We start from the raw sequence: 23,281 nt of genomic DNA, 5'->3' as shown, positions 1-23,281 counted from the left end.
ATAGTTCTCTGGGGCCAGATGGTTTTGGAGTAGGTTTTTTTAAGAGTTGCTGGGAGGTGGTTAAGATGGATGTCTTGGCAGCTATCTCGGAATTTTTTCTCTCTAAAATTCTTCCAATGTTTTATTCGGCTTCTTTCATTGTGCTTATTTCAAAGATTGATGTACCTTTGGGATTTGATAAATTTAGGCTGATAAGTCTTTGTTCGGTATTCAATAAACTTTGTTCCAAAATTATTGTGAATCATCTGGCAGTTCTTCTTCCCAAATTGATATCCCTTGAGCAAGGAGCTTTTATCCGTGGGAGGAGCATATTTGAGAATATTAGTATTACTCAGGAAATGGTTCATTCCCTGAAGTAGGTGTCGCATGGTGGCAATATTATGATTAAAGTTGACATGGCCAAAGTATACGATCGGGCAGATTGGAATTTTTTGTTGGAGGTCTTCCGTTGTTTTGGCTTCCCACTTCATTTTTGTGAATTAATTCATGCTTGCATTTTGAATATTTGGTATTCAGTGATGCTAAATGGAACGATGAAAGGTTTTTTTCAAGGTGGTCGTAGGTTACGTCAGGGGGATCCCCCATCACCTTATCTTTTGATTATTCTTTAGGAAGTACTTTCTCGTCTTTTGAAACATAGCGTGGCGGTCAACAAGATTGGGCAATTCTCCCAAGCTCATGGTACTCCTCAGATTTCGCATCTTATGTACACGGATGACATTGTGATTTTTTTGAATGGTAGTAAGAAGTTTGTTAGGGAATGTTGATTGGTGTTTGAAAAGTATGGAGCATGGTCAGACCAGATGATTAATAAAGAAACAACTACCATATTGTTTTCTACAAAAATTTATGTTGCTCGTAAGAGAGCTCTAAAAAGGGTGACAAGGTTCTTGGAAGGTTCTTTTCCCTTTAAATATCTAGGGGTCTCGATTGTCTTGGGGCGTCTAAAGCATGCACATTTGGAGGAGATGGTTAATAAAGTCTGGAACAAAATCAACGGTTGGAAAATGAAGCTCCTCTCCTCGGGTGGCCGATTGATTCTTCTTCGGCATGTGCTTTCTAGTATGGCTTTACATTTGTTGGTTGTTTTGCAGGTTCCCCAGTCTATTATTAAAGTGTTAAACCGTATGATGAGCACATTTTTTAGAGGTGAGGCGAATGGTAAAGCAAAAAAAAAAAGTGGGTGTCAAGGGACATTATTTGTAAGCCAATAAAAGAAGGTGGCATGGGCTTGCGCAACTTGGAGGATATGCAAAAAGCCTTGCATATGCGGTTTGCATGGAACTTAATTCAAGGTAAATCCTTATGGACAATTTTTTTAAAAGGAAAATATATGGGCTCGTCTCCTTGGTCTCTCATTGACATGAAAAAAGGAACGAGGTTTTGGAAAATGATCGTTAAAAGTATTCCTGATTTTCTGAATAATTCAAAGTGGAGAGTGAGGGATGAGAATATTTTATTTTGGTATGATAAATGGAGGGATAGGGATCCGTTAGTTAATGATTTCCAGATTGTGGGGAATCCGTTGCTTAAGTTAAGGATTGTAAGCTGTATAATATTTGGGATGTGGAGCTGTTGGTTTCTTTAGTGGGACGAGATAATGTGGATAACATTATTGAGGCTTTGGTCGGTGGTAAAGAGGGGTCTGTTGTGTTGATCTAGACCAAACATGAGAGTGGCAGTTTTTCTACTAAATCAGCTTGGGATTGTATTAGAGTACGAGGTTCAAGTATTGATTGGCATCCTTGGATGTGGCATAAGTTGTTGCCTCTTAAAATTTCGATTTTTATGTGGAGAGCATGGAAAATGGCTTTGAGCGTTTATGATCGTCTTAGACGGATTGGGATCCCTATAGTTTCTCGTTGTGATTGCTGTGAAGAAGGTAAATATGAAGATCAAAATCATGTACTGTTTGGAGGAGATTTTGCAACTAATATATGGCGTTATTGTGGTGCTATTTTTTGTTTTCCTCTTGGTCGTACTTGGATGCAGATGGTGGCGGCCTGGTTTCTACATGTGTCATCCAATTCTCAAGTGGGGATTTTTGTGGGGTTGCTTCCTTCTATTATTACTTGGCATCTTTGGTGCAGAAGATGCACTGTCCGTATGGAGGGTTACATTCAATCTATCAGTGTGGTTTGGGATACTCTTAAGAATTGGATGGGTTCAGTAAGTTGAGACATGAATAAAGTATATAAATGTTCTACGTATGACTTCCAAATTTTACAGGTTTTACAAATTCTGCCTTTGGTTCTCGAGAGGCAGTATTTAAAGCTTGTGGCTTGGCAAAAGCCCGCTCAAGGGTAGTTTAAATTGAATACAGATCGTAGTAGTCTAGGAAGCCTAGGCTCTTCAGGGGTGGGTGGTATTATTAGAAATGATCAAAGACATTTGGTTCATGCTTTCAATTCTCATATTGGCTTCGGTTCAAATAATAGCGCTAAGTTGTTAGCTTTGATGCAAGGGCCCAAAGCATGTAAAAATATGGGGATTAAGTTTGTGGAAATTGAACTAGATTCTCACGTGGTGATCTCGTGGTGGAATAGGCGGAGATGTGGAGTATGGTACTTGGAGGATTTTTGGGAGGATATACTTGCCCTTATGGACTTTATGGATTGCGTAGTTCGGCACGTTTATAGGGAAGGAAATAAAGTTGCTAACTGGTTGGCTCTGAGCGGGGCAGCTGGTCTTAACATGAAATGGAATATTATCGGGGATATGCCTAGGATCCTTCGAGGATTAATTCGCTTGGATAAACTGGGTTTACCATCTTTGTGTTGCTGTTAGAGTCATCCCTCATGTGGAGTTTGATTGTTGTGTTGGTTTTGTAAGATTTTATTTTCTATTTTTGTTGTTGTGCTAACGTTAACTTTGACAGGTGGGGTTTTTGTGCTTGTTTTTTCTCTTTGGCTTAACAGTTTTTTGGTAAGCAAAATCAAGGCTCTTTTGATACCTGGTTTCGAAATTATCTTGTATCCACAAGTATCCGTCTGTAACCACGATTTTCCTTTGCCATAAGTGAGGGTTTATTAATAAAATTGGGACGGGGTCACTCATGGACAAGTGATTCTCGGCTCTTTAATAATAAAAACAAAAAGTTCGATAGGCTTAATATATAAGCTTACTCGTATATGAAGCTATAGGTCTATGACTTTAGGAAAAGGAGCTTAGATTGAATCTGTTTTTTTTAATGGGAGACATTAGGAGATGAAGTTTTAAGAGAGTTGAAGGTATCGAATCCATAGGCCTTCCATACAAGGTGAATCTTATTGGGAGTGCAAGCTTGGGACATGAATCTAATCTTATTCAAGGTTGTAGATTGTGTAAACTTTAGGAAACTATTCGGTCGGACCTCTGAATAAAGATGTAGCTAGCCAAGATGAATGACTTATTTATTCATTGGTATAGGATATGATCAAGCTAAGATAGGACTCCTAGCATTGTCTTATGAACTTGAAATTGTTTTGGAATTAAGAAGTGGATTCTCAATCTGATAATCATAAGCATGTGTTTCAGGAAGTAACACATGGCGTGTAGTAGGCTACCGATAAATCCCGGTGGAGGCAACAACCAGGAGGAACGTAATCCTCCTATGGACGGAGGACAAGAGATAGCAGAAGCTCTTCGTTTATAGATAGAGGTGCTCAGACAGCAATAGCAACAGTAGCAAGTGCCTATACACATACCTGAAGTTAGAGGTTGTCCCTACGATAAGTTTTTGGTGCACCACTACACAAGCTTCATGGGCAACGAAGGGCTTATGAGGGGAGACAAGTGGACAACTGGGTATCTGTTTCAGAGAGAAGCCGGCATATGGTGGGATACAAGAAGGCTGCTTCTGATTAGGGAGTTGGGAACCCTGGCTGCCTTAACCTGGGAAAGATTTAGGGAGGAGTTCGATAATCGATTTTTTCCATAATTGATGAAGCAATAGAAGGCATAGGAGTTTGCGTCACTAGTACAAGGCAGCATGTCTGTGGAACAGAATGCTACCAAATTTATGGAGTTGGGGAAGTTTGCACCTCACCTAATTTCTATTGAGAAAATGCAAGCCCAAAAGTTTCAAGTAGGTTTGCCGCCATGGATCCGCATCCAAGTGGCTTGTCTCTGGCTCGAGAATTACCAAGAGTTGGTTAATGTGACAACTATTTCTGAAGTATAGCATAGGGGCTTAACTATAACACCCCAATGGAAGACCTAAATCATATGACCTATACTCCAAAAGGACTAGTCAATGATACAATTGGAGCCCCATTGGAACCTTATAAAGAGCAAGAAGTTCTCCTTCCCAAGCAATGTGGGATCTCATACACCACCTACTCTTATTCATATCATATGGGGTATCACAATTATAACGCCCCAATCCTGGAGATCCGAAGAGTTAGCTCTTAATACCTAATATCAACTTCAATAACACAACTATAAAGTCCAGAAAATTCCAAAAAATATTAATTCATTTACTCAACCCAAAAATCTATGTTCCTTCATAGGGACAGCAAAGAAATTCTCAATAACATAAATTAAAACTGTCAAAAGACTCGAAAATATCCTTAATTCATCAAATCAAAATAACTGAAAATAAATCAGTTTACTAACTACGACTCTCAAATAAGCACTTGTACCCTCAGGCACTTATTCCACTACGATCATCACACCTTGCTAAAACTTTATACTCTTGTTCTCCAGCTGAACCATCAAAATTATCTGAAAAATATATGGAGATAAGGGGTGAGTTATCAACAACTTAGTAAGTAGATGACATATACTAGTGTGCAAACATGAGCATTTACAGAGTTCAGAATGCATAACAAAATATTTTCTTTCAGAATGCAAAATCAGAATATTTGTTTTCAAAATGTAGCGTCAGAACATGTTATCAAAAATATTAGAGCGAAAGTTCAAAAATATTCATAATCAAAATCCCTTTGGCATATCATAAACTGAAATATCACATCTTATCTTATCATATCAGAACAGATACCATGTTTAACCCCCGTGGTAGGGTTGTGCAAAAACAGAATGCGAATCTTCCCCTTATTCATTCTCAGAGCCCCGAGTGTGCACATAGGAAAGACCACGCAGAAAATCACTTTGTTTCCAAAGTGGGTGCACTAGAAACAGAAAAGTTGGTACCAACCCGAATAGAGGCCACAGTTTTACACCCGTGGTAAGGTCAGAACGGAATAAAAATAGAAATAGAATGTTATGCCAGAGATTAGATCACAAAACATAATAGAACATAACATAATTAGATCACAAAAACTAAACATCTTTAGAACAAAACAGAATTACATCACAAAACATAATTTTATGCACAAAATTTCATATTTGCTCTCTTTTGCAAAGTTCAGAAACAAAATATAAAAAATAACTCATGTCTACACCAGTCATGCCAAAAAATATTTTATTCTTATACAAAATCTCATGAGTGATGCAGAACAAATAACTGAGATAGTTTAAATTTCTTTTCATATCCAAACATGAATATTTTTCAAAAACAACCTTAGCGCATTTTATTTTTATGCAAAATCTAGAATAGGAACCCCACTTACCTGGACTTCTTAGCTTTTTAAGAATTTTTCTCAAAAAATGTCGAACAATAATTAATCGTCACCTATAAAATAATCACATAATTCTCGTAAATTTCCAATCAATCACAAATTTAATTCATTTAAGCCTAAGCTTCTAAAATATCCATTTTAATTCTTCAATACCTAAAACTTTCCATAACCTTAAAATATTCCTTGAATCTAAAATATCCTCATTCTCTAAATTTCCTTGATATCAATAAACACTTTTTTTTTTTTTATTGAAGAGCAAGTAGCCACACAGTAGTGACTCTATCCCAAGTTTATTAAAAAATCTTCATTTATGGCGGAGGAAAACCGTGCTTACAAGCCAGATACCTAGGAGAGCACTCCTCCCAAAAACCAAAAACCAACACAAAACAAAAAACAAAGATCTAAACAGGCCTAAATAGTAAAGCAAAAATCTAAACAAGCCTATTTAACGAGCACCGAAGGATAAATTCTAAACAAGCCTAATATAAGAAAAAAACTAAACAAGCCTATATGAAAATAGAAAGAAAATCTAAACAGGCCTATAAAAAAAAACCACACACCAGACCAAACAAAAGACTATGAATACTGACAAATCCCATTGACGCAGGTATGGAAGACCCATCTTCTCAACACATGTAGTACCTCTTAGACGTCTTGGGAGAGAAAAATGCCCTTCATAAATCTCATTCTTCCCACTTTTGCCTTCTCTAGCCAGAAAATCAGCCGCACCATTTCCTTCCCTATATTGATGAACAACCACAAAGTTTATCCAATGAGCTCTCCATTTAGATCATCCCATAAATCCCAAAGGTACCATAAGGTACATCTCCCTTTCCAGAGCCAGTCTACAACAATACGAGAGTCACTTTCAATAATGATATTAAAAAAGTGAAATTGCTTGCAAAGAAGAATACCCTCCACGATCGCCTTAAGCTCGGCACTGTTATTGGTCCCATTCCCAAAGTGAGTTGAGAACACTGCTTTCACCACACTGTAAGAGTCACGGATAATTCCACCACCTCCCGAATTCCCTAGATTTCCACGACAGCTCCCATCGCAGTTTAGATTCACCCAACCCGAGGGAGGTTTGGACCAAGTCACTATTTTTACCTCCTTCGCCCCAGTTCTCGGACGTTCAATCTGAAATTCTTCAAGAATTTTAATGTCTTGAATAGATAACTTACGTTTAGCTCTAAGCTTATCAGTCAATAACTTCAATCTCTCCAGATTTTTTCGGCATTATCCTGTACACCTTCCATTCTGGCCTTGCACCTTCTTTTCCACAAACTCTAGGTAATGAGACAAGGAATTAAACCAACTAATATGCCTTTGATGGAGGGTTTTTTTTTGCGTACTAAAACCCAGACCATAACTCTGGTTTTCCAAGGCATCTGATGCATAAACGGGACTCCCATCACAGCACTTGCTCTGCACTCTATCATCGTTGATAGTTTCTGTGGCTTTTTGTGCGCAGCAATCACATGAAGAAGCCAGGTAAATGCCCTTACTCTGCACTCTATCATCCACGGCTAAGCAATTAAACCAAACTTTCCATAAACACATAGAAATACTTTTCGGCAACATATTGTGCCAAAAGCAATCATGGTACAATGTATTCAGGCTTTTGCCTCGCATCGCCTCCCACGCCGTGCCAATAGAGAAACTACCATCCAGAGCAGGTTTCCAGATGTACATGTCCTGTCCACTTTTACCAGTTGGCACATTTTGTAAAATCTCCTCTGTTAGTTCCGAACCCACTAACTCCAATAAACGATCAGAGTTCCTAGAATTATTGATCCAGCCATCTTTGATGCATAGCTTAGAGTTATGTACAGCCCCAACGCTAACTGATAATACGCCTGAAGCAAGCCATTTGTCAAACCAGAATGAAGCATTTCCTCCTCTCACCAGCACTTTTATATTCTCCATAACTTCCGGAAGGCAAGACATAAACTGATTTCCAAAAGCGGGATGCATTAGGCCTCACCACATGAGACGAAATATGCTCATTACGGAAGTATTTTGTGCTAAAAAATTTAGACCACAACGTCTTGGTAGTTATCAACTGGTAAGCAAACTTCATGTGAAGAGATTTTTGTACATCTTAAAGGTCTCTCAATCCCATACCCCCTTCTAAAATAGGCTTACAAACTTTCCCCCAAGATCTCCAATGCAGCTTTCTTTTGCTGTCTGCCTCACCCCAAAGAGGCCATAAGCGATTTTATACGAGACACAGTCACGATGGCGATACTCATCACCGACATAAGATGAATCGGCATGCTAGATAACATGTGTCTTAATAAAATAAGTCTCCCTCCATGCGAAAGAAGCTTCATTTTCTAGCCTGCGATTTTCTTCATTATCTTCGCAATTAATGGCTCCATGATACTATACGTTAATCTGCCTGAAACCAATGGTGCCCCCAAATACATAGCAAGAAATATGCCCTCCTTAAAACCAGTAATTCTCAATAAACCACGCTTACAGATTAAGGAAATATGCTTCGACATAAACAAAGCAGATTTATCCTTACTAATAATTTGTCCCGACCACTTCTCATAAGTCTCAAGAGTGTTGTAAACAAGGATTTTCATAGACCTCTTATTCCCATTTGCAAAACTAAGGATATCATCTACATTGAGTAAATGAGATACTAGAGGGGCACCAACTGGATGATAGAATTTTTGAATACGCCCAGAATTAAAATTCTTTTTGAGTAATCTTGTCAGAACTTCCTCCATGATAATGAATAAAAGAGGAGAAAGAGGGTCCCCTTGACACAGACCCCAAGTCGATTTAAAATAACCAGACACAGTCCCATTCATCATAACAGAAAACCACGGGGATTCCACACACTACTATATTAATTTGCAAAAATTATCAGAGAAGCCAAAGGCCCTAAATACCTCCAACAAAAAAAACCCAATTCACCCTATCGTAGGCCTTGGCCATGTCAAGTTTCATCATCACATTACCACCGACATTTTTCTTATGTCAAGAATGAACCATTTCCTGAGCGAGGATGATATTCTCAAAAATGCTTCGCCCAGGAATGAACGCCCCTTGTTCATGTGAGACTAACTTCTCTACAGCCACAGTAAGTCTAGATACAATAATCTTAGAAAATATTTTATAAGCCACATAACACAAACTAATCGGTCTGAATTTGACAAAACTAGAGGGATCAGGCACTTTTAGAATTAAGATAATAAAAGAAAAAGAAAAAAACCTGGTTAGGGGGTGCACCCCTGAAGAAATCTCTAGCCGTCTCAACGACATCATGTTTAATAATATCCCAGCAAGACATATAAAATCTAGATCCGAAACCATCAAAGACCCAGACTACTATATTTTGGAATAGAAAAAACAGCTTGTTTTACCTCATCCTCTGAAGGTTCAGCGCAATGGAATAAATTTGCTTCCTCAGATATTTGATTTTGAATCAAATCTGAGAGGTCACACTCCTCAACACTCGAGTTCTTAGAGAGAAAATTATGAAAGAAATCAGCAACTTCTTTATGAACAATATCGGCCCCCTCAAGAATTCTTCCATTTTCGAGCACCATCCTAGATATCAGACCTCTTTTCCGCTATTGATTAATAACTAATTGAAAAAATCTCATGTTTTGATCCGCCTCTGTTAGCAATCTTTTTTTAGCTATTTGACTCAAGCGGCTAGCTTCCCTCTTTTCGCACAGCTGAAGTTCAATTTTAGTAACTAGGAAATCAACCTCAGCTTCCTCCGAAAAACCACCTTGTAATTGGTTTTCCAGAAATTCCATACGTTCCTCAAGAGCTTTTAAGTGATCACCCACTCCCCCAAAAATATTTGTATTCCAAGCACGTAAAGCCACCTTAGTACGCTTAAGTTTGATAGCAAGCTTCAAAAGTCCCAAGGCTAAGTCCCGCTGATTCCACGCATCTCTAACACATGACAGGAAGGCTTCATGAGTACACCACATGTTTAGAAAACGAAATGGCGAAGGACCATAAGAGGAATGTGGCACCTCCGGAAAGACCATTATCGGACAATGATCAGATGCTTTCCACAAAAGGAATTTAAATTGAGCCGATGGAAATTATTCCCTTAAGAATTCATCATTAATAAGCACTCTATCCAGCTTCGCCCAACTCCTAGATACCCCTTCATGGCCATTACACCATGACATACGATGGCCAAAATTTGATAAATCAAATAGACCACAATGATCTAAACAATCATTAAACTCTGACATCGAAATGAGAGGTCTTGGATTTCCACTAATCCTTTTCGAGTCCATGCGAATCACATTGAAGTCACCCAGCACCATCCAAGGTGCGTCAGCCACTTGTGTCGCTTCTAACAGGTTCCATAGCTCTCTTCTTTCAACATAAGTGCATTTGGCATAGACAAAAGAAATCATAATTCTATGGCCGGCCATAACCAACCATCCAAAAACCATTTGAGAAGTGCAGGACGTGGGCTGCTCTGTTTTTGGTATAGAAAACAGAGGGTTTTAACTTGGTAAAAGCTGTGGGTTGCTGTTTCCCATGGCTATGGAATGCGGTTCTGGTGGTTGGTCTAGGTGGATGTTTACGAGGGGTGGATGAACCAGACGACAACTATGTGGAGGTGCTGGGGTGGCGCGGCAATGCAAAGTGAGGGCTTCGTGCAAGCATGGGTTACGTCGATTTTGTATTGGGGGGGGGGGGGGCAGCATGAGTTTTGGACGATGCAACAGTTGGAAAAATAGAAGGCACGAGGAGGCTTGAAGCACTGGGCACTATCTCACAGTGATGCGTGGTGGCAAAGGGAGTCGACGACAGCAATGGGATGGCTAAAGAGGCAGCACATGTAATGAATGTCACAAGGTAGTTTCTCTATGCGTGGGCTAATGTATATGTATATATATGTGAGTGATGGAAACCCTAAGGGAAATGCTGAGATGAAGAAACGTGCATGCCAAGGACGTGAGGAAAACTCTAGGGGTGAAAATAGACAAAAAAGAAAACCTGCGGGGAAGTTAACGTGTGAAAAAAAAAAAGGTGATTGAAACAAAACAAAAACAAAAACCCTAAAGCTGAGGAGAATAGAGGTGTATTTGCATGGGAGTGCAATCGTGCGTGGTGGCGAAAAAAAAATCAGGCTTGACTAGGTCTGGGTGTTATATTTACTACCCAAATTAATTCGGAGAAGAAGAGAGCTTACCCATTCGCTGTCAGTGGAAGCTCAGATAATAAGCGGTGATGACCGGAGCAAACAAATGAAAGGGCATCATGACTAGAGGACAAATGCCAATTCCACTATCCGTCTGTAGAAAGTGTGGCAGGAAACATAGAGACGAATGTAGACTCGCTTGAGGAGCCTGTTTCAATTGTGGTAAGATAGACCATATGGAGAGAGGCTATCTCAATAAGGCTCAGGAAAGTGGAATTGCCCCCAACATTGACATCAAACCAAAGCCGAGGAATCATGTACCTGTTAGGGTGCACGCTGCCACCATGGGAGACGCAACTGCTAATGTAATGACCTTGTCCCACAAGGGTCAGAGAGTTACTTTTTATCACTTAAAATCATATCTCACAGTACATATATAAACTCCAATTTCTTAATAACACATAGATCTCATTGTTTTAAACGAACTATTCCCAAAATAATATACTAAGAACACCACAAAGTCTCAAAATAAATATCAACCTTCCAAACTACCTAGTCAACAGAGTAAAACAAAACTACTTAATAAAGCTCTCCAATCACCAAAGTACTTTCTTTGTATTTAATCCACTATGCTCACATAGTCTTACCCATGCTCCTTGTAGGCATAAAAATATTTGCAAGACCACATAATTGTAACAAGTAGTAAAATGTTTTAAAGAAAATGGATGTCAAACCTACAGGGAATAATTATGCTATTGAGTATTGAAACCTACTAAATTAATTACTATTTGGAAAACCAAAATTTGAAAAATAGATTATCTAAAATTAAACTGAAGAAAATCGCATTAAAATTAAGATTTTAAAGATAATAAGAATAGATCTAGAGCGTTTGATTTCATCTAGCAAATCCCACACAATTTATTCTTCCTTGTTATAGAATTCCAATTATCCCAAGTTGATGATAAAAATCCCTTAGCTATTCAATATTTTCTCTCGACCAATACCAAAAATATCTCCAACTAATAACTCCATATCTCTATATGAATTTAACTAATTAAAAACTCATTAAATTATTTGGATTTTTCTTGCAAATCACACTAATCGTGGTAAAGTATCTATACTTTCGCTCAACTAATCACCTCTCAGTCTCATTGCGATTCAACAGGTCGAATAATAATTAGCTAAAAAATTGCAAGCATTAAGAACAATGAATAAACACTCAATAATGGAAATATTGAAAAGACAATAACTTAAAATAGAAATTGTGTGTTCAATGCTAGACTACACCAAAACTCTAGAAAATTGAATTAGTTCATAATGAAATTGAAAGCAAAAAGAATAAAAACTAGTATTTTTCGTTAGAGTTGGTTGAAGAAGCATGCGGCTCTCGCTTCCGCTCTCCAGATCCTCCTCCTTGAAAGAAACTCAAAGAATAAGCTTTGGAATATTGAAATCTAAAACTCAGACTCTCGAAACTAACTCCAAAACTATAGAAACTCCAACTCTCTAAAAAACTCCCCTATTCATCTAACAAGACAGGATTAAATAGATGTCAAAATTTAAATTCGGAAATAAGATAAATACAGCTACAATCTAGCCTAAAGATCTGGAAAATAGTTTCTAAAGATAGAGTTTAGCATAAAAGAAATTATCCCAAGAATATAAAGATGATCTAAAATGGAAGATTCAGTGATATGCAGCTTGATTTTCGGAGTTTGGGAAGATTTGTTGGTCAGCAGATTGATTACGGAATTCAGAAGCGTCCCACCGGGTAGATGCCATGTGTGCTAAATATAACTGGTCTCCTCGCCTACCTAGAGGAAAGACTCCCGATCGGGATGATAGAACCCTTTCGCCAACCGACCGAGCAGTAAAGCTGCTCGCTTTTGCTCGTTGTCGCCCATGATGTCGTTTAGGTTGGTCGTTTAGACTAGTCACCCAATCTAGTCGCTCGGAGCCTTGCGCCAAGTAAACAATTTATTCTAAGAAGTTTGGGATCTAATTAACTATTCCATCCAATCCTGGCCCGTATGCTCGTGGTCATCTCCTCACCTAGACGGTTATAAACATGTAATAAAACTAAATTGAGTAAAAAACTCAGTAGGAAACTCATCACAATGTGAACATAATAAATGTAGGGTTTTTATAAAATATTTCGTGCTAAGAGCTGAAAATCATGATTGCCCATACTGATGCTTATGTTATGCATGACTGATTATCTGAATTAACTGACTGATTTAATTTATCTAATTGATCTGAATGTCCAACACACTTAACCCTATGTGAGAGGTTGTACACCAGCCCCACGTCTTGTAGCTGCAAGGGGAGCCACTGAGTAGTATTCTAGCATACTACGGTGGACTACACTTGTAATACCCAGCTCCTTCTTCTTACTTACGTTTCTTCTTTCTGACGTATGTTTCATCTTTATGACGTAAGCAAATCCCGAAGGCAGAGATTATGTGATCATCTGCCTTTCTCACTAGCGACTGCGAGCCACGTTATGCGTGTCGAACCATGATGGCGTGTCTCAAAGATATCGTGTGACTTCTAGGGCATGCCCAGTGTTTTAAATATGCTGGAAATATTTATAAGGAGTATTTCCATCATTATTGAATTAAGATTTGATCTTAAATACGACAATCATAATATTATTGAAGAGCTCTAAAAATATTATAATTGCCAGAAATCATTTTAATATTATTATTAAAATGATTTCAATTATTTAAGATATTATGATATTTAAATTATGTTGAGAACTTTTATTAATTAAATGGTTTTATTCCCTTTAATATGTTAAGTGAGACTTCATCATTTTATTAATGATGAAGAATATTATTTTATAAACTAAAGTTAGTTTAAAATAATATTTACCTTAATTACTCTAAGTGCTTTTAATTAAGTTAACGTTTACGCATTTTCAAATCAGCGTTTTAATTCCTCATCGTTAGATCGTTGTGTAGATCCCCAAGACGAAGGGACTGGATTATAAACTCAGACCCCCTCTCCTTTCCCCTCATTTCCCCCGTGGCTCTCTCTTTCCTCCCTCTCTCTTTCGGTGTACGCAGTACGCGATCCACCCCATGCCCGAACGGCTTAAGGCCTCAGCCCGGTGCCGCTGTGCGCCACTAGCTCTCACCGCCGGCACCATTGGCCCCCTCTCCCTCCGGCGAGCTCAACCATACCAGCCTTTCTCTCCCACGCTCTCTCTCTCTCTCCGCTGGCCATGTACAGCCCGTATGGGCTTAGTGCACGTAGTGCCGCTGTGCGCCGCCCTCCAACGCCACCACTCCCTCGGCAGCTTCCTCTACCACCGGCCACCACTCCCCAGCGAGCTTGGCCTCTCCCATGCAGCCACCTTCCCTCCATCGCAGACATGCACGCACAAGGAGACCCACTCACTGCTTCACCGTGCGCGGCCCCTGGCGCCGCCATGTGCAGCACCCACGGCCACCTAGCGACACCATGGCTCCTCCCCGAGCTCCTCCACGTGACCCATGGCCAAAAAGCCCCTCCTCCACCTCACGGCTTCTCCCCCCTCTCACGCACGGGTTGCACACCGTGCACCACTGTGCACCACCACCCACGGCATAAGACCACCATCTCCAGCCTCCTCAGGCCGCAACCAAGCCAACCCGACCTCCCTTGGCCCCGATCTGCCACCCACGAGAGCACACTCTCTCTCACTCTCCCACGGCTTCTCCTCCACGGTATGGCCAGATCCACCACCGTGAGCCACCGTGCCACCACCTCAACGCCACCACGAGATCCACCGCACCTCCCTTAGCCGAGCCCTAGGTCCAAACCACCACTTTATGTGGTGGGTAATCACTGCATGTGATGGACAGCCACTGCGCGTGGTTGACCGCCACTGTACACGGCTAGATCCAATGTGTTATGCTCTTCACTGCCATCACAATGCCATCACGAGCCCCTTCCAAGACCACACCTAGCTACCTAAACGCCTAAACAGTCACCGTACATGAGTTAGCCGCCACGTACGACTCTTCCGACATCATCGGCTATGACGGTCAACGAGCAATCCACGGGTTATCCCATCGATGGTATAACCCTCTATCTCTCGTTAGTTATGTTAGATATTGATCAGTTGACTAGGTTGTGGAGTGTGCTGTTAGTATTTGTGGAATTGTGGTATCGAGATGTGGTGTTGTATGATGAAGTGTTGGGCATTATGTGTAGTGATTGGGCTTATCTATGTTATATGGAGGTGCATTGTGCCGTGTACTGTGCTGTGATGTGTTGGGTGTAGATGGGAAGTGTTGTGGACTGTGCCATGTACTGTGATTGGGGAATGTGCTGTAATGGTGGCGTGGTGTATGTGGAATGGAAACAGTACACACTGAGTGTATGTGGCGTAGTGTATATGTGAAGGGAGTACATGTGGGATGTACTCCGTATGGTGGAGTAATGCACCAAGTGGCGAATACGCCATAATGGTAATGTGGCATATGTGGAATGGGAATAGTACACGCTGGGTGTACTTTATGTGTGGCGTAATGTGAGACAAGGAGAGTATATGTAAAATATACCCTCCTGGCATATTGTGGAACGGGATGAGTACAAGTGGAGTGTACTCAGTGGCGTAGTGCGTATAAAAAGGAGTACATGTGGAATGTACTCCATGTGATGGTGAGATGCACCATATGGCGGGTATGCCATAATGGTGATGTGGCATGTTGTATATGTGGGGAGTACAAATGGAATGTACTCCATGAGATGGTGAGATGCACCATATGGCGTGTATGCCATAGTGGTGATGTGGCATAACGTGCATGGAGTATATGCAGAGCGTATTCCCTGTAGTGGAGTGATGCATCATATGGCGGATATGCCATAATGGTGATGTAGCAGGATGTGTATGAATAGAGTACATGTGGAATGTACTCCATGTGATGGTGAGATGCAATATATGTTGTATGCCATAGTGGTGATGTGGCGTGTTGTATACGAGGGGAGTACAAATGGAATGTACTCCATGTGATGGTGAGACGCATCATATGGCGGGTATGCCATAATGGTGATGTAGCGGAATGTGTATGAATGGAGTACATGTGGAATGTACTCCATTTGATGGGTGATGGACCATGTGGCGGATATGCCATAATGGTGATGTGGCGTAATGCATGTAGATGGAGTATACAAGGTGTGTACTCCATGTGATATAGTGATGTACCATAAGGCAGGTATGCCATAGTGGTGATGTGGCGTGGTATATATGAAGGGAATATACGTGGAGTGTACTCCACATAGCAGCGACACTCCGTGTGGCGTGTCGTAGAGATAAGGATGGTTATGTGTTTGATGGGCGTGGAACGTGATGAATAATGTCAGGAACTATGGAACAATATCCCGAAGTAGTTATGGCATAGCCTGTAGTCTGAGGTGACAAGTGTCACTGTGATGGACTTATGGCTAGGGGTATGCGTGAAGTATTAGAACAAGTACAAGAGTGCGCAGCGGAAACATGACTGAGGAATGTCACGAAGTGACATGACTACTGACAGTCATGCTTGTGATGGGCGAAGTAGTGGAACAAATGTAAGAGTATGTAGCGGAAGCATGACTGGGCAACATCACAAAGTGACGTGGTTATTGGAAGTCATGCTTATGATGGGTGAAGTGTTAAAGTGTAGGAATGGCGTAAAGGGAACATGATGAGATGTCACGATGTGATGGGAGTACGTGAGGAACCGTACTCGTGATGAGTCAGGAGTTGATGTAGGAGAATGATGGGTAACGCGACAAGGTTGTAGCTCTGGAGCAATCTCGGGCTATGTGACATGACATAAGGCGTAGTTGTGAATAGAGTCTTGTCGTGTTAAGTGCTGGGATGAACTGTCAAAAGGGATGGGTAGCGTGAAGAGTCATGCTAGCTTGGTTAAGAGAAGATTGGTATCGAAGTATGGCCCTCGTCCCTACGATCAGGTGATCAACGTGTTATATATATGTTGATCTTAGGTGATAAAGGGGTAAGGTACATGTGTAATCTGGTTAGACACATCTGTCGAACGGATTCACCATATGTAATGGATAATCTGTAGTACAGTTGCACGATGCTTAAGCCTCAGAGTTGGCTTAGAGCCGTGTGCTTGTATGGATGGGAATGAGGATTTAGAATGGGCTAAGGTGCATGAAGGTAGTGACAGGCATATTATCTAGGATTGAGATGCTTGATTCCATTGGTCGGAATCATGCGTCGGAATGTGGTTGTAAGAAGAGTGAGACAGATGTCTTAGTGTTTTAATTCTAAGGTGAATAATGGGTTCACCTTAGTGGATGAGCACTTGAGACAAGACCATGAGTTGGAAGATGTGGTGACCACAAGTGGTCCCTGAAGGGTTTAACATAGTAAAGGGCACGTAAGTGCATGGGATAAAAGGAGAGTGTTCTAAGTATAGTGTAGTTCTATTTATAGTATAAGTTACTTATGCATTAGATAGAGAATGATGCTAAGGTTATGTGTATGTATGTAGGTTGCCATCTGACAAGCACATGAATGGACTGAATGACATCCAAGTAGCATGGAGTCCAGGTAAGTGTTACGTTCATACTCTTCTAGAGTTTTTATAAGATAAAAGAAAATGAAAACGAAAGCTTCTCCTTTATGACGCTTTAATAAAAGACTAAAGACGTTTTACGAAAGAAAATACTAAATGTTCAAAGGTATAAGTATGTACGGCCCCTCCTTGGCAGCCCCTGTTTACGCAACCAAAGTATTAATTGTACGCATGTGAATTGATGACTATACGCTGTATCTATTGTATGTATTTTCTAAGAAAATCCATAAACTGATGAAGATGCATGAAAGGCATGAAAGCGTGATATGAACCCGTGGGAATGAATTCCCTTGAACCCACAATCAATTTGAAAACTCCCCAAGAAAGCCAAAATCAAGTCAAGGATGGAGAATCTAGACCCGATGAGAACTCGTTTCAAGAACCTAGATTATATTAAAATCTAGACCCGTTGAAGAACCCGTCTCAAGAACCCAGATTACAAAGGAGGAACGCCACAAAGGTTGTGATTTACCTTTGATAAGTTCAAGAGTTCAATCAAGAACAAGAGGAGAAAACTCAACTCACAAATAAAATTCAATATTGTCTAACTCTCAAATGAGGCTACAAAGAGTTTTTAAAGCCAAACCTAATCAAAACCCTAGCCAAAATAATGCCCCTTTTACCCAAAATTACCCTTGATGAACAGTACCGGCTACAGTACGCGCGGCTACAGTAACCCCAACAGTAAATTGATGAAACCCTAGTTCCTAAAATGTAATTTTCCAAATAAGCCCTTGGCCAAAATACAAGGCCTTCCCAAAAACATAGTTCAAAAGAAATAAGACATGTGAGCCAAGCATCTTCAAGCCCACTTATTCTAAACTAATAAAATAAATCATTTAACCAAATTGGAAGCCTCCAATAACGATAGGCCGTATGTTTAAGTCATGTCTTCCACAGCTTGAATAAAGTGGATCAAAACTGGTTCTTCTTCTTTCAGACCCATCTTCAGTGTTGGGCTCTTGCTGGCTTCATCCCAGGTGGATTGCACCAATCCTTGCATTGCTTCCTTGATCTTCTTGGCCCTTGATCTTGTAATTGGCCCATCTGGAACTTGCAAAGGATCTTTAAGAGTAGGCCCACCTTGGTTCCTATCATTCCCCCTCTCCTCAAAAGGATTCGACCTCGAATCTTCACCTACATCAAAAGGAGAAAGATCAGAAACATTGAAAGTTGCAGAAACTTTATACTCACCTGGAAGATCCACTTTATATGCATTGTCATTAATTTTCTCAAGAATTTGGAAAGGTCCATCTCCTCGAGGATGCAACTTAGTCCTTCTATGGGCTGGGAATCTTTCTTTGCGCATGTGAACCCAAACCCAATCTCCTGGTTCAAAGATGACACGCCTTCGTCCTTTATTGGCTTGGGAAGCAACCCTTTCATTCTTTTGGGCAATTTGAAGCCGTACCCTCTCATGAAGTGATTTCACCAACTCCGCCTTCTTTTGTCCATCCAAACTACTCCTGTCATCAACAGGTAAAGGCATCAAATCCAAAGGAGTAAGTGGATTAAATCCATAAACAATTTCAAAAGGAGAGTATGAAGTAGTAGTATGCATCGTCCTATTATATGCAAACTCTATAAATGGCAAACAATCCTCCCAAGTTTTTAAATTCTTATGAACAACAGTGCGTAAAAGCTGAGTTAAAGTCCTATTAACTACTTCAGTCTGACCATCAGTCTGTGGATGACAAGTAGTGGAAAATAAGAGCTTAGTACCCAATTTCCCCCACAACACCTTCCAAAAGTAGCTAAGGAATTTAACATCCCTATCAGAAACAATACTCCTAGGTACACCATGGAGTCGCACTATCTCCCTGAAAAACAAGTCAGCTATATTTGTTGCATCATCTGTTTTATGGCATGGAATGAAATGTGCCATCTTACTGAATCTATCCACAACAACAAAAATAGAATCTCTACCCCTTTTGGTCCTAGGCAGCCCCAAAACAAAGTCCATAGATATGTCGACCCATGGCTCACTAGGAACGGGTAAGGGTGTATACAACCCATGTGGCAAAACCTTAGATTTGGCCTTTCTACATGTAATGCATCTTCCACAAATACGGTTAACATCTCTCTTCATCTTAGGCCAAAAGAAATGTTCATGCAAAATGTCTAAAGTTTTCTTGACACCAAAGTGTCCCATTAACCCCCCACCATGTGCCTCACGCACCAATAACTCACGCATAGAACAATTTGGCAGACAAAGTTTGCTTTCTTTAAACAAATAACCATCATGCTTGTAAAACTTACCAAATGCCGCCTTATCACATGCCACATACACATTTGAAAAATCAGCATCATCGGCATACATGTCTTTCACGTATTCAAACCCAAGCATTTTGGCACTCATAGAAGTAAGAAGTACATACCTCCGGGATAGAGCATCAGCAACAATGTTCTCCTTACCTTGCTTGTAACGGATGACATAGGGAAAGGTCTCAATGTATTCCATCCATCTAGCATGCCTTTTATTCAACTTACCTTGACCCTTGAGATGCTTCAATGATTCATGATCGGTGTGGATCACAAATTCCCTTGGCCATAGGTAGTGCTGCCAAGTCTCTAATGCACGAACAAGAGCATAAAGCTCTTTGTCATAAGTAGGGTACTTCAGGGATGCCCCACTTAACTTTTCACTGAAGAAGGCTATGGGCCGCCTATCCTGCATCAAAACGGCTCCAATCCCTATTCCTGAGGCATCACATTCAATCTCAAAAGCTTTGTTAAAATCAGGTAATGCTAACACAGGTGCAGAGCACAACCTTTCTTTAATAGTGGCAAAAGCATTCTCTTGATTAGCCCCCCAATGAAACCCAACATTCTTTTTAATTACCTCAGTGAGTGGTGCAGCAATGGTGCTGAAGTCTTTAACAAAACGCCGATAAAAGCTAGCTAGCCCATGAAAGCTTCTTACCTCAGTGATGCTTTTTGGCGTTGGCCACTCCTTGATGGCCTTGACTTTCTCTTCATCCACCTCAATACCCTTTGTACTAACAACGTAACCAAGAAAAACAACTTTTTCCATGCAAAAGGCACATTTCTTGAAATTAGCATACAACTTTTCACATCTCAACACATCAAACACATATCTCAAATGCTCAATATGTTCATTTAAGTTCTTGCTGTACACTAAGATATCATCAAAGTACACAACCACAAACTTGCCTATGAATGCACGTAGGACATGGTTCATTAATCTCATGAAAGTACTGGGCGCATTTGTAAGTCCAAATGGCATAACCAACCATTCATAAAGCCCATACTTAGTCTTAAAAGCAGTTTTCCATTCATCACCCTCTTTCATTCTAATTTGATGGTACCCACTTTTAAGATCAATTTTACTGAAAATACATGAACCATGCAATTCATCAAGCATATCATCCAATCTAGGAATGGGATGGCGATACTTTACCGTGATATTGTTGACCGCCCTGCAATCAATGCACATCCTCCACGTCCCATCCTTCTTTGGCACTAGTAGCACTGGTACTGCACAAGGGCTCATGCTCTCCCTCACGTACCCCTTGCTCATCAAATCCTCAACTTGCCTCTGAAGCTCCTTTGTCTCCTCTGGATTACTCCTATAGGCTGGTCGGTTTGGAATAGCAGCCCCGGGCACAAAATCAATCTGGTGCTCAATGCCTCTAATGGGTGGCAACTCATTCGGCATCTCCTCCGGGAATACATCCTCAAACTCCTGCAACAAAGAAACAGCCAAACTAGGAAGAGACTGGTTAGTTTCATCAAGAGTAAGATAAGACTCTTTATAGACAAGAAAAATCATAGGGCGATCTGCGAAGAAAGCCCTCTTAACCTCACTCTCTCTTGCATAGAAACTCACTTTTGCCTTTCCTTTTCTCTCAGAAGACTCTCTTTCTTTTTTCTCTCGTGGCTCCACTATTTTTTCTTTACTCTCAGCCACCTCTCTACTTTCTTTCTCACTCTTTCTTTTATGCTCATATTCACTCTCACTCTTTCTTTTTTGCTCAATCTCTTTTTCACTCTTCCTTTTTTGATCACTCTCATTTTCACTCTTTCTCTTCTGATCACTCTCATTTTCACTCTTTCTTTTTTGAGCAACCTCACTTTTCAATTTCAATTGGTCCTCATAGACCTGGCTTGGAGTTAAAGGAGCAAGTTTAATTGTTTTGCCCTCCTTTTCAAAGCTGTACATGTTCTTGAACCCATCATGTGTCACTCTCCTATCATACTGCCACGGCCTCCCCAACAAAATATGGCCCGCATGCATAGGCACAACATCACAAAGCACCTCATCTTGATACTTCCCAATAGAAAAAGTAACTAACACTTGTTTATCCACCCTAACCTCTCCACAATCATTCAACCACTGCAATTTGTATGGTCTAGAGTGTTTTAAGGTTGGTAAATTCAATTTCTCAACCAAAGTAGTGCTAGCCACATTAGTACAACTCCCTCCATCAATGATCATACTACATACCTTATTGTTGACATGGCATCTAGTATGGAAAATGTTCTCTCTCTGTTGCTCTGCATCATCCACCTTAATGTGTGCATTAAGAGCACGCCTGGCAACAAGAGACTCACCTGTCACAGGGTATACCACTCCATCATCATCACTAGCATCATCCAACTCGGGCACCTCATCACTATCATCTTCACTCTCAGTCATCACCTCCCCATTGTCACGCATAATCATCACCCTCCTATTTGGACATTGAGAAGCAATGTGCCCTGAACCCAAACACTTAAAACATTTGATATCTCTATTCCGTGAAGGTTGGGATTCTACCTTGGGTTTGTTGCTAGTTCCCTCATCTTTTCCCTTAGGTGGTTCGGTCTTTCTCTTTGCTTCAGCTGGATCATTCCTATCCCATTTTGATTTCCAAGTAGTGCTAGAAACCGTAGTGTACCTTGCTGTCCCTTTTCTCTTTAATTGCCTCTCCACCTTCATAGCCATGTGCACCATGTCCTCTATCTCCACATAATGCTGCAATTCAATTACATTGGCTATGTCCCTATTCAACCCACTCAAAAATCTAGCCATGGTGGCCTCTCGGTCCTCCTCTACATTAGCCCGAATCATCGCCACCTCCATCTCCTTATGGTAATCCTCCACACTCCTAGACCCCTGTGTAAGATTTTGTAATTTCTGAAAAAGGTCTCTATAGTAATGGCTAGGAACAAATCTCCGCCTCATGAGAGCTTTCAACTCTCCCCATGTCTCTATAGGCCTCTCATAATTCCTTCTCCTATTGGTCACTAATTGATCCCACCAAATAATAGCATAATCAGTGAACTCAATTACCGCCAACTTCACTTTCTTCTCCTCAGAGTAATTATGACAATCAAACACCAACTCTATTTTTTTCTCCCACTCTAGATAAACCTCAGGGTCAGTTCTACCTTGGAAAGATGGTATTTTCATTTTGATGCTACCAAGGTCTCTATCTACACCATCCCGACCCCTTAGATTCCCCTCAAGTCCTCTTTCATGCCTAACTCCTCTATTTCTACCCGACCCAACGTCAGATGCTAAATCTTCCTCTTCCCCACCATCTCCTTCATTCTCATACTGATTTTCGACTCTATGCTCACATCGCCTCCTATCCCTCCTACCTTGTAGATTTCTAATCGCTGCTTCTTGATGATCCATCCTATCCCTCACTTCACCCAACACCAAGTTTAACCGCTCAAACTGTTGTTGCATGGCTTGCAACACAAAGGATGAGTTATCTGCTCTCCCCCTTGGTGATGCGCTACTCCGATGAGACATTATTAGGCGCTACACAAGAGAAAGTTAGTGGCAAAAAAAAAAAGTAAACCTCACACACTCCCTCACGTGTTTACACTCGAATAATGACACTCCACTCGTGTTTCACTCTTAATTGGCTTTTTTCGATAATAGTCTCACACTCTCTTTGCCTTTTACCTCAAGAGTTTTCCCACTCAAGTTCTTTAAGAACTAATTGACTCAATCAAGACAAAGCAACCTTGTTTTATCCCAACTAGTAATT

The 23,281-nt window shown here is 40.6% G+C and overlaps 2 protein-coding genes across 2 annotated transcripts; both read right to left on the bottom strand.

The window, feature by feature from the left end:
• Window positions 1-6,326: 6,326 nt before the first annotated feature.
• Window positions 6,327-7,490, bottom strand: LOC108986934. Its single transcript, XM_018959748.1, has 2 exons — window positions 6,917-7,490; window positions 6,327-6,709 (listed from the first exon to the last, which is right to left on the bottom strand). Exons 1-2 carry the CDS (start codon window positions 7,488-7,490, stop codon window positions 6,327-6,329), a joined length of 957 nt encoding a protein of 318 aa, XP_018815293.1.
• Window positions 7,491-7,900: 410 nt separating this feature from the next.
• On the bottom strand, window positions 7,901-22,596 carry LOC118349195 (the record flags this gene model as incomplete). The annotated part of the gene is made up of 8 exons (XM_035692787.1): window positions 7,901-8,416; window positions 8,942-9,151; window positions 9,293-9,469; window positions 18,268-18,602; window positions 18,741-19,521; window positions 19,651-20,286; window positions 20,734-20,982; window positions 21,484-22,596. Coding segments are annotated over 8 exons (4,017 nt in total), but the record flags the coding sequence as incomplete, so codon positions are not given.
• Window positions 22,597-23,281: the final 685 nt, after the last annotated feature.

Source organism: Juglans regia, chromosome 8 (genome assembly GCF_001411555.2).
Source record: "Juglans regia cultivar Chandler chromosome 8, Walnut 2.0, whole genome shotgun sequence".
In the NCBI taxonomy this organism is placed as follows: Eukaryota; Viridiplantae; Streptophyta; class Magnoliopsida; order Fagales; family Juglandaceae; genus Juglans; species Juglans regia.
The sequence above is the reverse complement of the archived record's forward strand: the minus strand, read 5'-3'. Positions and strand labels throughout refer to the sequence as shown.

Bases quoted from the DNA above. Each gene is read 5' to 3' on its own strand.
- LOC108986934 (XM_018959748.1), bottom strand. From the start codon at position 7,490: ATGGAGAATATAAAAGTGCTGGTGAGAGGAGGAAATGCTTCATTCTGG. The intron at 6,710-6,916 runs GTACGCAAAAAA...AAATTCTTGAAG, and splicing joins GAGTTATGGTCTGGGTTTTA to AATTTCAGATTGAACGTCCG.